Source organism: Xyrauchen texanus, chromosome 1, assembly GCF_025860055.1.
Source record: "Xyrauchen texanus isolate HMW12.3.18 chromosome 1, RBS_HiC_50CHRs, whole genome shotgun sequence".
NCBI lineage: Eukaryota > Metazoa > Chordata > Actinopteri > Cypriniformes > Catostomidae > Xyrauchen > Xyrauchen texanus.
Window position 1 is genome coordinate 7295586 of NC_068276.1, and position 15726 is coordinate 7311311.

Here is a 15726-nt window from a genome sequence, read left to right on the forward strand (position 1 = left end):
AACAATTGAAATGTGTTCCTGATTATTACTATCTTAGCTGCAAATAGCAGGATGCTCAGATTTGTGTGGATCTGAGTGGCTTTGCTAAAAGAGCGTAAGCCTAGATTTAATAAATGACTTAAGATGTTTCTTTGGGTCAAATTATTTATCAGCACTTACTGATAGCATACAACAGGCTTGATCTTTGAACACATGAAGAGGAGAAAGAAAGAGGAAGAAAAGAGCTTTCCTATTAGATTGTGTCTATTAGTGGTGCTCAAAATTATGCCATAGAAATCGCCTAGATTACTAGTGTAGCTGGCTCATAAAATTTAAGCAACTTGTTGCAAATAAACACAAAATCGAGAAGAAAAGTATGTCTAGTTACTTTTGCAGTTTTATGGGGAAATAAAACCACACTAGACCAAGAGGGTTAAATGGGAAAATAAATAGCTGACTTCTATTATTAGTAAAAATAATAAAAAGACTTGAAGAAGTGATTAAAATAGCAGAATAACCTTGTATTGGGAATAATCAATAGCACTTATGATTAACAATTAGATTTGCTTTGGGCATCATTCTATAGTTGGTCACAGCTGTTATGTGTTCAAGACCACACAATGTGTTTGTCCCTCTATAAAGTTTAGTCAACGTGCCATTGAAAGTTCCCAATAACTATAAAATTATTCTCTATCTAAACAGTTTACATGTAATTAAGTTTTTAGATTTAATTAACAAAGTAACTGCAAATTTAGCTGAACAGTGTTCAGTAAGGGATGCACCTGAAAGGTGCAGGTGAAGTTAGATGAGAAGAATTAAAGTTAAGGAAAGAGAAAGTGAGAATTCAGAAACCAGAAATGGGGTTAAAGGAAAATGGTTTAGATCACTTCACTCTGCATGCACACAAGCTGTAGATAAAGGCTTCATGTAAATTATGCTAGCAGCTAACTGTTGAAGCTATTAGTTAGCTTAGCCTAAGCTAAGGGGCTGCTAAGTTGGGTTAGCTTAGCCACCTAGGCTGGTTTGTTTACAAAATGGCGTCGGAAGGAAACACGTGCTATCTGGAGTGAGCACTTCCCGTGACAAGTCGTTGTCATGGGAACCAATGCACTTCAGAGTTTCAGTGAGTGAAACACAGTTTTGATCACCAGGAAGCTAAGCCTTTTAGATGCACAGATAGTTTAGATGAAGGACATCAATCTAACTATAATTTGTAAGGCCTTTATACTGTGAAAAGGGGAGCATCGCCCAAATCTACATTTATATAACACTGTACTGAGATTTCTTCATCAGAAACAGGTTAAGCAATCAATTCTGGTACAGTTTACATGCCGCTGAGCTGAGATTCCTTCATCAAAACAGACTTACACTTTAATACTGAAATTAGGGTTTCTTCGCTAAAATCATATTACTCGTACACTGATACCTTTTGAAAATATGCTTAAATGTGTTAAGACTCTTTCAATTACAGTAGAGATGTCAATTCAAGCCATCACTTTATCCGCGATCCAAACAAGCCAGCAACTAGTGAAGCAAATGCCGCTTTAGCATGTCATGTCCTATTCTGACCGGAATTATTCAATGCACACTTTTAGGTTGACAGTGGATCAAGCTCATAACCTTTGTTTAATCATGCCCGCATCATTCTCCACCATTATGTAGCGAATCAGCTCTATATTCTTCCACCATTAGGTAGCGAATCAGCTCTATGAAATATTAATAATCAATCATAACTTGTTATAATCGATTATGAATATTTAGATCAGTTAATCAGGTTAACTTGATGTAGCTACATTAACATTACAACCAAATACTCGGTTCATCCCGTGAACACTCAATTTTGGTTATTAATTAATTAATTAATAGAAATGTACATTTCGGGGCAAGGGAAATGTCTTTCTTACTAAGTATTAAGAGCAAGTAGTCAAAATCTATGATTAGTGACTTTAGATATGAGCTTGAGACACAGACAACTTTACGTGTGACATGAACAAGACTTTATTAACTAGACTAAACATTTAAACTACTCTAACATACATATACATACATTCATACAGTTTACCAAGGGAAAGAGGGCTGAAGCAGAATACAGGAAGGCAAGAAGTTATAGCATTGTTTGAAGTTCAGCAGATCAACAGCCTGAGCAAACCATCATATTAGTTCTGACACGCCCTTTTTAGAAAGGGGTTAAGGATACTTAATGTATCAAATAATGAGACTAAGTTTGATACTTGCATGTCCCATTTGAATTAAACTGTCCTGATGCAATTTGTTGAGGCTCCAGTTGATCTTTGATGATGTTGTCTTGATGAGAGAGAACCAGTGAGAATCAGAGACAAGGCCGTAGCCTGGCACACGCTTGGGAGTCCTTGGGGCCTTCTAGTTTGGCATCATTCAGCGAGAGAGTGAGAGAGCACAAGGCTCAGAGAACCAGAAAGCAAGAGATAAGCTGACAAGAGAGAGGGCTAAGAGCGAGGGCTAAGAGAGCTGAGAGGAAGTGGGCGCAGCAATTTTATACCCTCAGGAAACAGGTCCCACCTCTCATTGGCTCGACCAATAAGAAGGGTTTGAGTTCTAGGCGGAATTTGGTTTATTGCTCTTTGTTGTAAAATTGCCCATTGCATGTGCAAGAATGAAAATAGGAAACATACTTGTAATACTAATATGTTGTTGTTATCGACATATCATGTACACAGTCATTTCAATCTTCAGAATACCAAGTTATAGAGACCAAATATGCCACACATATGATTTTGGTTAACCATAGTATGCAAAGTCTGAAACATTAACCCATTAGTTTGCAAGAAAACATAGATCAAGCACATTTAAGGGAAAATGTGAGATGGCACATTAGATACATGTCAATATTTATCACATGGATATATAGAATATATATATAGGATTAACAGGGTTCATTTCTCTTTCTCAGTAAGAGAATGAAGTGAGGGTCAGCACTTCTCTGAACATTCCTTTGGAGGTCGTAAAAGTCTCCCTTACTCTGGGCATGAGAGAGTTCCTTTGTCAAAGCTCATTTGCATGTTTATGACAGTAAGAGATTTTGGGCTGAATGACTCAAAAGATAGTAAAACATCGCGTAATATCATTCTACAGAGATCTTATATTCGAATTCAGCTCGGACAAATCGTAAGGTTTAATTTGATACCAAGAAACATGTGTTTAGTACACTTAGAAAGGGAATATACACTGAGGCTATTAAATATGAGGCCTCAGAGTTTAAAACACACAACGAAACAGTTCTAACGAGTTTGATATACCTCAGAAATACACAACATACAGGGATTACACGTATTTCATTAGCAATATGCAGTTCTGTGTTTAACTGAAAAACACACACACACACATTTTTACGCTCAAAGTTTCCCCTTCCTGTCCACACGATAAGCACGTGGTGAGCATGCGGATGTCACATGCGATTCTCTGTCAATAGTTCATTGTCTCTTTGTCAATACATTTATTGTGCTTGTGGAGACTGGTTGGCGCTATTTCAGTAATTAGGGGAGTTTTTAACAGTAAGTTCTTGTTTGTTCGTGAATCTGTTAAAGCCACTGATCCTCCGCCATACCTTACAACAATCAAGAAACATGAAAAAAAAAAAAGCAGAACTATGACCATATCTCAATCAAGATGAGTGGCTGCAGTGTGCAGTGGTGTCCAAAAGGCTTAGGCCACTTTGAAAATGCTTCTATTTTGCATTTGTTTCAAATTGAATACCATTTCATTTTTGTACAAATTATAATATCAGCATAATCATTTAAGAGAAAAGTTTTTGAATAAAAAAAATTACATGTATTTCTTAGTATTTGCTATGGTGCCCTTTTGCTTTAATGACAGCATGCACTTGAGCTGGCCAGGCTTTTGCACAATCTGATAATCCATGTTATATACAAGAGTTTCTTTGGAGCAGGTAATGGAAAAACTGGAGTGGAGCTGTAGCCGAGTGATGAAAGAAAACTCTCTGTCACTACATTTCATGCTCATACACAGCTATTCCAGATCAGAAAATCCAGATTTACATCATTCTTTGTCAAAAATTTTTTGGTAAAACTAAACTTTTTTTCAAGTTTGAATGGAAGAAAAAAAAACCCATTGTGGTCTCTGACTTTTGGATCCCACTGTATGTAAGTAACATATGTATATGTGTTTTAAATATGAGGTTGGGAGTCTTGCCACATTCCTTAATTACATGCTTCCAACCTTTTCCTGCATACTGTGGCATCCTGCCTAGCATACAGTACCATAGTGCTGCAGCACAGCTGTGGTCAATGCAGCATACTGCTGCGGCTCATGTGTGCTCTGTTCTGCATAATAAACAGGCGAGTGGGAATGGAGACACTGCTTTCTGTGAGCTGTTAAAGGAATATTCCAGGTTCAAAGCAATAGCATTTGTGGTCCTTTTCTTTAGAAAAAGCAAAAATCAAACCTGGGTAGCTCAGCGAGTAAAGATGCTGACTACCAGCTTTGGAGTTGCGAATCCAGGACATGCTGATTGAATCTAGCCAGGTCTCCTAAGCAACCAAATTGTCCCGGTTGCTGGGGAGGGTAGAGTCACATGGGGTAACCTCCTCGTGATCGCTAAAATGTGGTTCGCTCTCAGTGGAGTGCGTGGTGAGTTGTGTGTGGATGCTAGAGAGAATAGTGGGTAAGCCACCACATGTGCTATATCTCCACGGTAATGCTCTCAACAAGCCACATGATAAGATGCGTGGATTGATGTGTCAGATGCGGAGGCAACTGAGTCACTATGCCACCACAAGGCATTGGGAATTCGACATTCCAAATTGTGGAGAAAAGGGGGAGGAAAAAAAAAAGCAAAAATCGTGATCACATTGAGGCACTTACTGTACAATGGAAGTGAATGGTGACAATTTTTGGAGGGTTTAAAGGGAGAAATTTTATAAAAACACATGAATTCTTCTGTTTAAACTTATGTATTATTTGAGCTAGTGTTGTCAAAAATATCGATATTTCGATAAATATCGATACTGAAATTTCTGAACGGTACCAATACTAATTTCCCTAAGTATCGATACTAGCCGAGCTGTCACTTTCACTTCTCTCCAAAGGCGCGTTGACAAACACCACACACACTCGCGACTCCTCTCATTCAGCTCTGGTTAAATAGCAAAAGTGAAGTGAATGTAAAGATGGCGAGTGCATGCGCGCCCAGCGACCAGTTTTGTTTGATAAAGAACACAGCAGGAGTGCTATCTGGAAATATTTTTGATATGAAGCCAGACATCCCAAGTCTCCCGGAAGTTCCGGAGTCTCCCGCATATTGGTAGCTTCTCCCTGATGCCCGCCAATTTAGTTCAAATCTCCCGGAATCTATAACGCACATGCGAGACAGAACATACTGCACGCATAACATAGATAGCGCGCACACAACATACATAGCGCGTGCACGGCAGAGAGGGAGAGAAAACTGTACATCACTTTGTTTCAAACAGATTGCATTGCAGGAGAATATTTGTTTTAAATTGGAATATTTTTTATTCACACAAAACGGGAAAACGTTTTCTCAAGTTAGTTAATCTTAATCTGATTGACTGATTTGATGGAACTTCCATGTGTAAAAGCATGCAGCACTTTTTTATAATGAACTTTTTTGTCTCCAGTCTGCCTTTGTCCACTTTCAACACTGTTGATACAACTACTCTCGTGATGATCAATCGATGTGGTAAAACAAGAGTTAAAACTTTGATGGTTACTTGGCGCTTTAAAAGGAAAAGGATTTTCCTTTTGAAAAATGTTGAAAAGCAAGTACATTTACATGCACATGAATTTACCTCTTCCAGCAGTAATTTAGTTTTTTTCCAGGATGTCTCCCATTCAGGCACTAGCCAGGTTCAACCATGCTTAGTTTCAGTAGGTAACCCAGCAAGAGCCAGAGGGTGATATGCTGCTGCCATATCACATATTGTACTAATTTTCTGCTATTTTTTCACGTGTTTTCTGTGCAATCACTCATGTCTCAGACCTTTTGCCGTTTTAGTCAAAGGTCTGGCAAAGACTAGCTTAAATATTTTGCAGGGCAATACCTTTTACTACATATTTTCAACAGACTGTGAGATGAAAGAAGCACTTTTTTTTCCACTTCCAAGTGTTTGGTGGACATTCAAAATTGTTTGGTGGTGTACTGTGTTTGAGAAACAGAGCATAAAAGCAATCTTGTTTTGAAGAGTGTCTGGGATTATGGGTATTTGACTGACTTCGTTTACAGTGTGCTTCATACAGCCACAAATTTCCTTTGTTGCTGAGCAGCATTCAGCACACTATTTATTCTTTGCAAATCCAGACCACACAGTGAATCTTCCCCTGTTTCTACTATTCTCCAAACCCCTTTACAAGATACTTTCTAAAGAATTAGCACAATAATTATTTCAGATTCTTTCTCTTTCTTTCTCAGGTGAGACTAACTTTGGAGACCGTTGGTCCAGTTGGGAGCTGTGTAGACTCTGCAGTACCCAGACCGAAAGCATCTCCCCCAGTCAGTCAGCTGGTCAGACTGCTGTGGGGGGAGGACACAGTTGAGCTCCAGATGACTATAGCACATATACCACACATAGTGATGTACCTCTCGCTCAAACTGGACTCTGAGTCACCACAGGAGGAGGTCAGTCTGTTCATCTGCAGAAGACCTACTTTTTCACTTTCTCTCAGTACATCAATATTTCTTTGAACGATCTGCTTAAAGGAACGTTCCGGGGTCAGTACAAGTTCAATAAACAGCATTTGTGGCATAATGTTAATTACCACAAAAATATATTTCTTTATTTCTAAAATGTATTATTCATTCCTCCTTTTATTTAATTTTTTTCTTTTCTCCTCTTTTTCTACCCAATTTGGAATGCCCAATTCCCAATGCATTCTAAGTCCTTGGGGGCCCATTTTTGAAAGTTAAAATACTCACTGTTTCAAAAGTATATCCACACAAGGCATAAGGGCTATATTTGTAAACATGATTCTATTGTGATAAAATTACTTAGAAACCTTTTCTGTGTAAAGCCAATTTTACAACTTTGTTGCGATGATGATGCAATGTCAACAAACCTTAAAATTGCTGTAAAAATAACGATTTAAACAACTTTACAGATCAAACAATACACAAGTTTTAACAGAGGAATTAATGCAAGTGCTTTTATAAAATGATAAGCTTAAAATTTCTGTGTTTAAACCTTCCAAACATTGTCCATATTCACTTCCATTGTAAGTGTCTCACTGTAACCTCGATTTTTGCTTTTTTTTTAAGAAAAGGAGGGATGAGTCCAAATAAATATTTGTGGTAATCAACATTATGCCACAGATGTTGATTTTACCTGTTATGCTTTTGGGGATTTTACCTGTCCTTTAGTGTGTAACATAGCTCTTTGTGCATGTAAAAGTTATGCAAAGTTACAAAACACAAAGTCCATGCAAAAGAGAGTTATTCTCTCCCACAAACAAAACTGCTCAAGAACTAAAAGAAACGGGCAGTTTGTAGTCCAGCCATTTCGTGTGTTAAGTATCTTCGTCACTATGTAACACATTTGCATGATGCCCGCCAAAGAGCTGCTTTGTCCTGCCCCCAAACAAACTTAGTTATTGCCAAGGCCAGGACGAGTTGGGTTAGTGTTACACTCTACACGGTTGATCAATCACAACAGAATAGGCCAGCTGACCAATCAGAGCAGACTAGGCTTTTCGGAAAGGGGGGATTTAAAGAGACAGGAGGTAAATCAGAGCATTTCGGCCAGAGTATGAAGAGCGTGGAAAAGAAATGTACGGTATGAGAAAAATAATGTGTTTTCTGAACATTGATGCATGTTAACCTATTCTAGTAGACCCCCAAAAGACCTGTAAATTAGCATAATATGGACTCTTTAATGTACATAGGCAAATATTGTTTTTTGATACGAAACGGTTCACATGTAATGCATCAACGAATATGACAGTATGGACGGCAAAAAGGAAGTGAGGCTTTATCTTTGAAATGCTTTGACATATTGACTTTCTATTTGTCATTTACACAATTTTCTTAGACCTAAGTTCATGCTTCTGTGCTCCATGTATGTCTGCGGACCTGCAGAATATTCTGATTACCAAGTGTTCATAGTCTTTAGGTCATTTTCAACCGACTGTTGTTCCTACAAAGTTTGTCCAATCATTACCAAAATTAGCTCCGACCAAATTCAGAGCAAGCCCATAAAGGCCATCAAGTGGCCATCAGTGTTGGACAACGTTCTCCAGAAACATAAGTAAATGTCTTGGTCCTATTTTACTCCAAAATCTAAATAAATAAGAAATCACGGTGCTGTCACTCTGTCAGTCTTGATTTTGGTCTGACAGGCCCGTAGCATCATTGTCCCATGTCTGTCTTGTGGTTCGTTGTCTGTCTTTGTGTGAGCGTGTGTGTAATCCCTGCCGTGCACTCATCGGTCTGTCTTGTTTCATGTCGGAAGCATGGTGTCTAGATCCTGACTTCCTGTCTGGTTCAGTTTCGGTCTGTCTGTTATTGACGTGGATGCATCACGCTTATGTCAACTTGGCAGCATACACTTGCGTCAATAGTTTGTCTGTCTCTCGCGAACATGGGTGCTTGTCGCACTCGTGTTGCGTTGCTCGCCCGGGTCACAAGCTGTCTTCTTGTGCTGAGGTTCGGTCACTTTGGTCTAAGGTGTTGGGTGTGTGTGTGGCTGAACTCTCGTACAGGCGTCCTGTCTTGTTTTTGTCATGTGTTGCGTGCATCGCGTGACGTTTGCCTCGCGATGTACGCTCCACTTTCGTTTAGTGTGAGAATGCATGGCATCACTTTGTTTGCCGTTGCTACACTTTCTCTCGTCTTGTTTGTTGGTTGGCATGGGCGTATATTGCCTCATTGTTTTGGCGATGTGCGCGCATGCATTCTTGTGTTTTGTTGTCTTGTGAGAGCATGTGGCATTGTTTTGTTTCTGTAGTGCCACGTGTCTCTATCTTACGTCATACCCTGCCTCCTTGTTTGCCAATTGTTAGTTTATTAGTCACACCTGCCCTGTCTTGTTACCCTGTTGATTTTTATATTTATATTGTAAAGTATTTATACATCACATTAGTTTTCCTTGATACTGATACAAAAATCACCATTGTCACCAAACAAATCTACTTCTATCAGGAAGACTTGCAGACTTGGGTGAAATTTAAGATGACATTTATTTGATGAATTTTAAACAGAAATGTCACAAATGTCTCTCTTTGGCTTAAGCCCTGAAGTTGTACTCGGAACCATCATATCCTGCCAGAGATAGGAGGCAGGGGCGAGGCACCTACCCCAGTGTAGGACTTTAATAATAAACAAATCAATTTCTGTTCTAATTTTGTGAAAATTAATTAGATGTCTGGAATGTATAAGGAAACACTAAAATTACTAGTTGGTAGCCTAGTCTCTCACTTTAATGAAAATTTACAAATGTTTTCAAAATTTTTTTAAAAACATTTTCAAAATTTTCTCTCGGGACACCCCTGAACCCACATTCAGCATTATTCCACTGTCACAAGGGCTTCTATGCCCCATACTTTGGTATCTGAATCTAAAGAAATATAAATAATATTTCATTTTAATGTAAAAAATATTCCAACAAATACTGGACTGCTGTCACTATGCTTCAGAACAAACAGATGATCTTTTAACATTAATTTTACATTGATAAACTATAAAATATTTTAATATTTTGGTAAAAGATCCCGCAGACCCCATTGCTTAGGCCGTCTCTGGACCCCCTGTGCAGTTTTGTAGAGACTATTTTGACTGTTTAGAATAAATTTTTTCTTCTTTTCTTCCGTCAACTTTGAAATAAAAAAAAGAAAGTGCAATGTGTAAATGTATATCGTGATAAATATCAATATCAAACAATATGAAAAAGATTATCATGATAACAATTTTGACCATATCGCCCAGCCCTACATGTAGTTAATAAAAATTTTAATCGTTGGGTGCGAACGAACTCCCCCATGGCGATTTATGCAAAGGAGAGTTTGCTTGCATGGTAGTTCCTCCAATTGAGCTTAGAGCAGCAATCATCAAGGTAGTTAAACACTCGGACATCGCTCAGCCTCAGTGCAGTGAGAGCAGCATCGACACATTTATTGTGCAGGGAGCCAGGGACAAGCCGAAGAGTATCTTTATTTGGGAGCCTTTTTTATAACCTGAAGAATGGCCTGTGGTTAGAGGCTATTAAAACATGACAGCATGCATCTTTCAGGTCTATTGACACAAACCAGTTGAATGGATGAACAAAATCTGTATCTGAGTAAACTTGAACGGAGACTTCCTGAGTGCCTCAAGTACAGTATGGGCCTCAGCTCACTGTCCTACTTGGCAACTAGAAGATATGGATGTAGAAGACGTCACTGTAGAGGATAAAATGCAATTGAAGTGAGGCGACCACCTTGCGACCTGAAGTACATTGCTGTGCTCGAATCTGCTCAGTACCCAGCTGGAGACACCTGAAAGGCTGCGCCACGCATCTGCATAACAGATTAAAGGGCACAGGGGCTCTTCTTTGACTTCTGGTGTCTAAACAATGTCCAGCACTGTGTAACCCAGTGCGGTCAAGCCGGTTAGAGCTTGTTTCAAGGCTCATGCAACCCAAAGAGATTTAAGAACTTAATTGGATTGTGTCAAACTTGCAAAAACTGGAAACTTGTTCTTGATCCCGGCATACAATCAGGGACACAGAAGAGTGTGTCCGGACATTCTTTGGAGCTAGACTAAACTGTTCTGTTGGCTCTAGTGCCTGCTTCAAGGTCCTCAGACCATAAGGAATGCTTGCCTTACCCAAAAGTAGGTTTTCCACTGGGATAAGAGACAGGAAGCATAATTCTGCATTTTGACCATGGCCGTTGTGGTCTCACCGCTATCTGGGGGAGAGCTAGAGATTTAGGGGTGCTTTGGCTCATGAGCCATTGCCCAGAGGAAGATTGCGAGTGAACCAGCTGCGCTACAACGCCACCTTGCCTTGGCAAGATGTACATGTAGGTAACCGATTGCTTCTTGCATGACTGGAATTTCTTGGTGAAAGCACTCATTACATCACCAGAGTCCTCGCTGTGACACCGGAGCATTGATCAGACCTTAACAAGCCTTGTCCTTGTCACATATCTCTTACAAGCTCAGCCAGAGATGATGCTCAACACACCAGGCTTCCCATAGACCTACTAATAGCCTGGGCAGTTATCGTACATTTACATTTACATTTATGCATTTGGCAGACGCTTTTATCCAAAGCGACTTACAGAGCCCTTATTACAGGGACAATCCCCCTGGAGCGGCCTGGAGTTAAGTGCCTTGCTCAAGGACACAATGGTGGTGGCTGTGGGGTTCGAACCAACGACCTTCTGATTTCCAGTTTACCAGTTATGTGGTTTAGACCACTACACCACCACCACCACCACATCTTGGTAGCTCGGTGTGCCAGACCTGTAGCGTGACACAGTTTTTTGAAGGATTCATGGTCCTGGACGCTTTTGTCCATGTCCTTCAACAGGTCTGCCAGGCAGGCCTGTAAGACCAACTTGGTGTGCAGGGCCAAACTAGTCTTGTGAGCCGGCGACAAATAATCCTTAAAATCTCTGCTTTCTGCATTCCATCCTCGCTCACCTTGCCCATGCGGGCCCTAGGGAGCTTCAGAGGTCGGATATCGAGAGGAGAGGGGACCCACAGCAGCTTTAAAAAAAAAAAAAAGCAAGCTGAGAGCAAAGTGTATTGAGGTTCATGTGCACACAATTAATGCAAACGGTCTCAGCGAGCACCCCTAGTATAACTACTATTTTAACGATTGTGCTGGCACTCCAGTACTCTGGTAATATTGAACTGGGGTCACAACTCATATTAAACCAAAGTATATTTCTTTATAGCAGGAAATTTTGTACCAGTATCCAGTGTCTGAGGCTTCAACTCAGCTGAAAGCTGTGAGAGGGATTTTTCTAACACTCTGTGACATGTTGGAGAATGTAACTGGAGGACAGATAGTGAGGTAAGTGCAACAACTGACTGAATCTAGAACATAAAAATGCTATTGGGTCATGAAGGCAATACAAGTGCGATTATACGATTGGTTGTATACAAGTCTAGTATATTCCCCCCATAGATTTAAAATGGAACAACATTTCCTGTCACTGTGTTACTACATAATGAACGCTATACATTTGAGTAAGGGTGATGCCATATACATTTGCCATGTAAGTGATGTTGATGCGGCAAAGTGTCTCCTCTGATTACCTCTTCAGTGCTGTTTTTAATGTCGGGGTTGTCTAGCAGTTTGAGAGGTTCAACTTTTTCCACAGCACTTTCAAATATATCAGTCTTTGTAGAATTGAAATGGGGTGCATACGTTTTGTGGTCTCCTCCCTCCTCCGAGATATGCTGCATCTGAAAATGTAGGCAGCTGACTTGCTTCCTTCCAGCCTAATCTGTTAATGTTCTAAGCAACAATGTTTTTTAAAAAGTGTAACTCTTAAAGAAATAGTTCTATAGTAGTTTTAATTCTCTCGTCATTTACTCAACTTCAAATTTCTTCTGCTGAACACAAACAAAGATTTTAGAAGAATATTTCAACTCTGTAGGTTCATACAATGAAAAGAAGTAAGCGAATGATGGCCAGTCCTTTAAAGCTCAAAAAGGTAGATAAAAGCAACATTAAAGTACCGGTAAACCTTAAGACTTCTATGGGTTAATCAATGTCATCTGAAGCGATCCAATTAGTTTTTTGTGAGAACAGACCAAAATGTAACTCCTTTTCCACTATAAATCTTGACAGCAATCTCCTTGGCAATCATAATTTCAAGCTCGATTACACTTCCTATAGCACCATTTAGTGTTCTACACATGCATCAAGCATTAGGAAGTGTAATTGAGCTTGAAATCATGAGGTGTACAGTGATAAAGGAGTTACATTTTGGTCTGTTCTCACCCAAAACCGACTGGATCACTTCATAAGACATTTGTTTCTATGTTTTATTTATTTTACATTGAATTATGTTTTCTTATTATTGACATAATTTCTTATTATGACATTTATTTGGGTAGAGTGAGAGCGTGAGATGGAGTCTGAAAGCATGTGAGCTGGCAACCCTGCGCTAGATGGCGATAAGAAGTGTAATAAAGCTTGAAAACATGATCGACTGCTGACGTCAAGATTTATAGTGAAAAATGATTATTTTTTCAACAAATTAATTGGATTGCTTCAGAAGACATGGAATACACCACTGGAGTTTTATGGATTAGAGAATTATAATTTTCAGGGTAAACTATTCCTTTAAATCAGGGGAGCCCACACTTTTTTGTGTGATGATCTACTTTTAAATGACCAACTCAATAAGATCTACCAACTAAAAAAACACAGTTTCATTTAAAATAAGCTTGTTGGGACTACTGCATGTAGCCCTACATGGAATTCATCTTCTAATTAATAAAAAAATATATAATAATGTTCAATGTTGATATCATTCAGTTTTAACACTAAACCCAAAACACCTACAGCACAATAGATTACAATAGCCAGGGCATTTACCTTATTCTGATGACGAGTAAATATTGACCAGGCAAGGTTTTGTTTATTCTGTTGCCATGACAACTAGGTTTGCGCATACGCACCTTCCAAAGACTTCTGAAACAGAGCGCGAAATTTGCATGCTACGGCCCGGATTAGGCAAAACTGTCTGATTCATTCAGTTTTGCCTAATCCGGGCAGTAGCATCGCAATTTCGCGCTCTGGGGCGTATGCGCAAACCTAGTTGTCATGGCAACTGAATAAACAAAACCTCGCCTGGTCAATATTTACTTGTCAAGTGCAAGTCAGACAGAAACTAAAAGAAGGAAAGACATTATATTTATTTCTATTAAAAGTTTACGGAAGTACATTTACATTTTGTGCGATCTACCAGCATTGCCTTTGCGATCGACTGGTAGATCATGATCGACGTATTGTGCACCCCTGCTTTAAATCATGTGTCTTGTTTAGTTATGCTGTTACTATTTTAAGCGATCACATTTTTGGATGAAGCCTGGTGGATGAACAAATCCCAAAAATGTGCATTGAGGGAGGGAGCTGAACCATATCTAGATTATTGTATAGACTTTGTGGCAGGCTCTTTTGACTTGGGCAGTTAAGCAACCACCCAAAGCACCCTGACAATTGAGCGCAACAGTACCTAGGCACTTTTTTCTGTTGCCTGGGTTCCAGAAGTATTTATTTATTTTTTTTCGATTTATTTTTTTGCAAAGGCTTTTAATAAAATCCTTTTTAAGATTTCTTAGCTCTGAATCAAACCTACCAGCTCTGAGGTGAATCACAATATTGCAAACTTTAATTTGATGGATAAACATATTTAAAAATCAGACTGTGTACTCACTGTCTTTCATGAGAGCATGAATTACAATCCCATGAAGCAATGCAAATGATGTTATAAAATTAAATACAACTGAAAAATATAAACCTGATTTTAAGTTGTTGATTATAAATATAGAAACAATATATTAAAATTTTATTTCAAAATATTTAGATATTTCCAAATATAAGTATATTGAGAGTGTCAGAAAACAGTCTCGATTGCGTCATTCACAGTACATCATACGAGCAGGTGGTCGCCGCAGCACTTGTTTGGCCTACTTGGTTGGCCGAGATTCTCTGATCAGTTCTCTTTTGGATCATTGGTATTCATCAGGATTTCTGCAATTAAATGTGATTTCTAAAAAATGAAATTGAAATAACATGGACTGGTGGATTCAACCGAACCATATGCCATTGATTAACAACCTTGGAATTTATGGTAGATAGTCATAAAAATTTCTAAGTTATGTTAATTTAACTGTTTATGGAAAAAATTTATTTATATTTTTCTTCCGGATCCAAACGTTTGTGCTCTGTTCCATTTTCGACATTCTAAAACCATTCAGAACAACCTCATAGCAACACACTAAATCAGAACACCTTAGCAATCATATAGCAATGTCATGGCAACCATCACCAACACATGGCAAACACTGTTCATGTTTTCTTCACAAAATGTAATTTCCTTTATCCTTCCCTTTTCAGTTCCTCTCTGTTGCTGCAGAATCAGTTGGTTCATGTGGGCTACTGGAAGGAGGGAAGCAATCTGCTGGTCATTGGCGTACCTTCCAGCAGGTAATTCTTATCTTTATAACATCCTGTCTGCAAACTAGTTGCAGCAATAAATGTCATAATAATCAGCTTAACTCCTAACACTGGACTTTGTTAACACTAAATATATTATTATAGTCATCTGATGATGGCTAACTGATTACAGTTTAATAATTATAATTATAATTTGCAAACAAGTGACATTAATCTATATCATAATTTTAATAGTTGTAATCTTTTTTTACTTTTAACTGCTGACACCTAACATAATAATTGAAAACATTCTACCTGTTGACAGTTCACAGTAATATCTTTCAACTATAATTAATAGTCTTAATTAATTCATAACATTCATGTTCTTAGATTCTTTTATTTTTTTGTTACACCACAATTAAGAATGATCATGCATACTGTATTTTTATATTTTTATTAATTTAAATTACATGGCTTGAATTTTATTTGAGTGTAGTTTAATGATTTAATTAATATTATTAAAAATAATATTAATTTAAATTGTTTACTTTAACTTAAACAATTTTTGGACACACTTGATATGAAGACTCCAGTCATATTAATGGTATAGAATAAGTTTTAATTTAATTTTAATTAAAGG

The 15726-nt window shown here is 38.4% G+C and overlaps 1 protein-coding gene across 3 annotated transcripts in view; it reads left to right on the top strand.

Moving 5' to 3' along the window:
- LOC127647694 (protein inturned-like) overlaps positions 1–15726 on the top strand; it is a 57203-nt gene that overhangs the window by 12698 nt on the left and 28779 nt on the right. For 2 of the 3 annotated variants that reach the window (XM_052132299.1, XM_052132152.1), the window contains exons 4-6: positions 6407–6613; positions 11869–11987; positions 15048–15137. In XM_052132299.1, the coding sequence (XP_051988259.1) occupies positions 6407–6613; positions 11869–11987; positions 15048–15137 (416 nt within the window). The remainder of the gene's footprint in view (positions 1–6406; positions 6614–11868; positions 11988–15047; positions 15138–15726) is intronic. The other variant, XM_052132232.1, reaches the window with a different exon arrangement.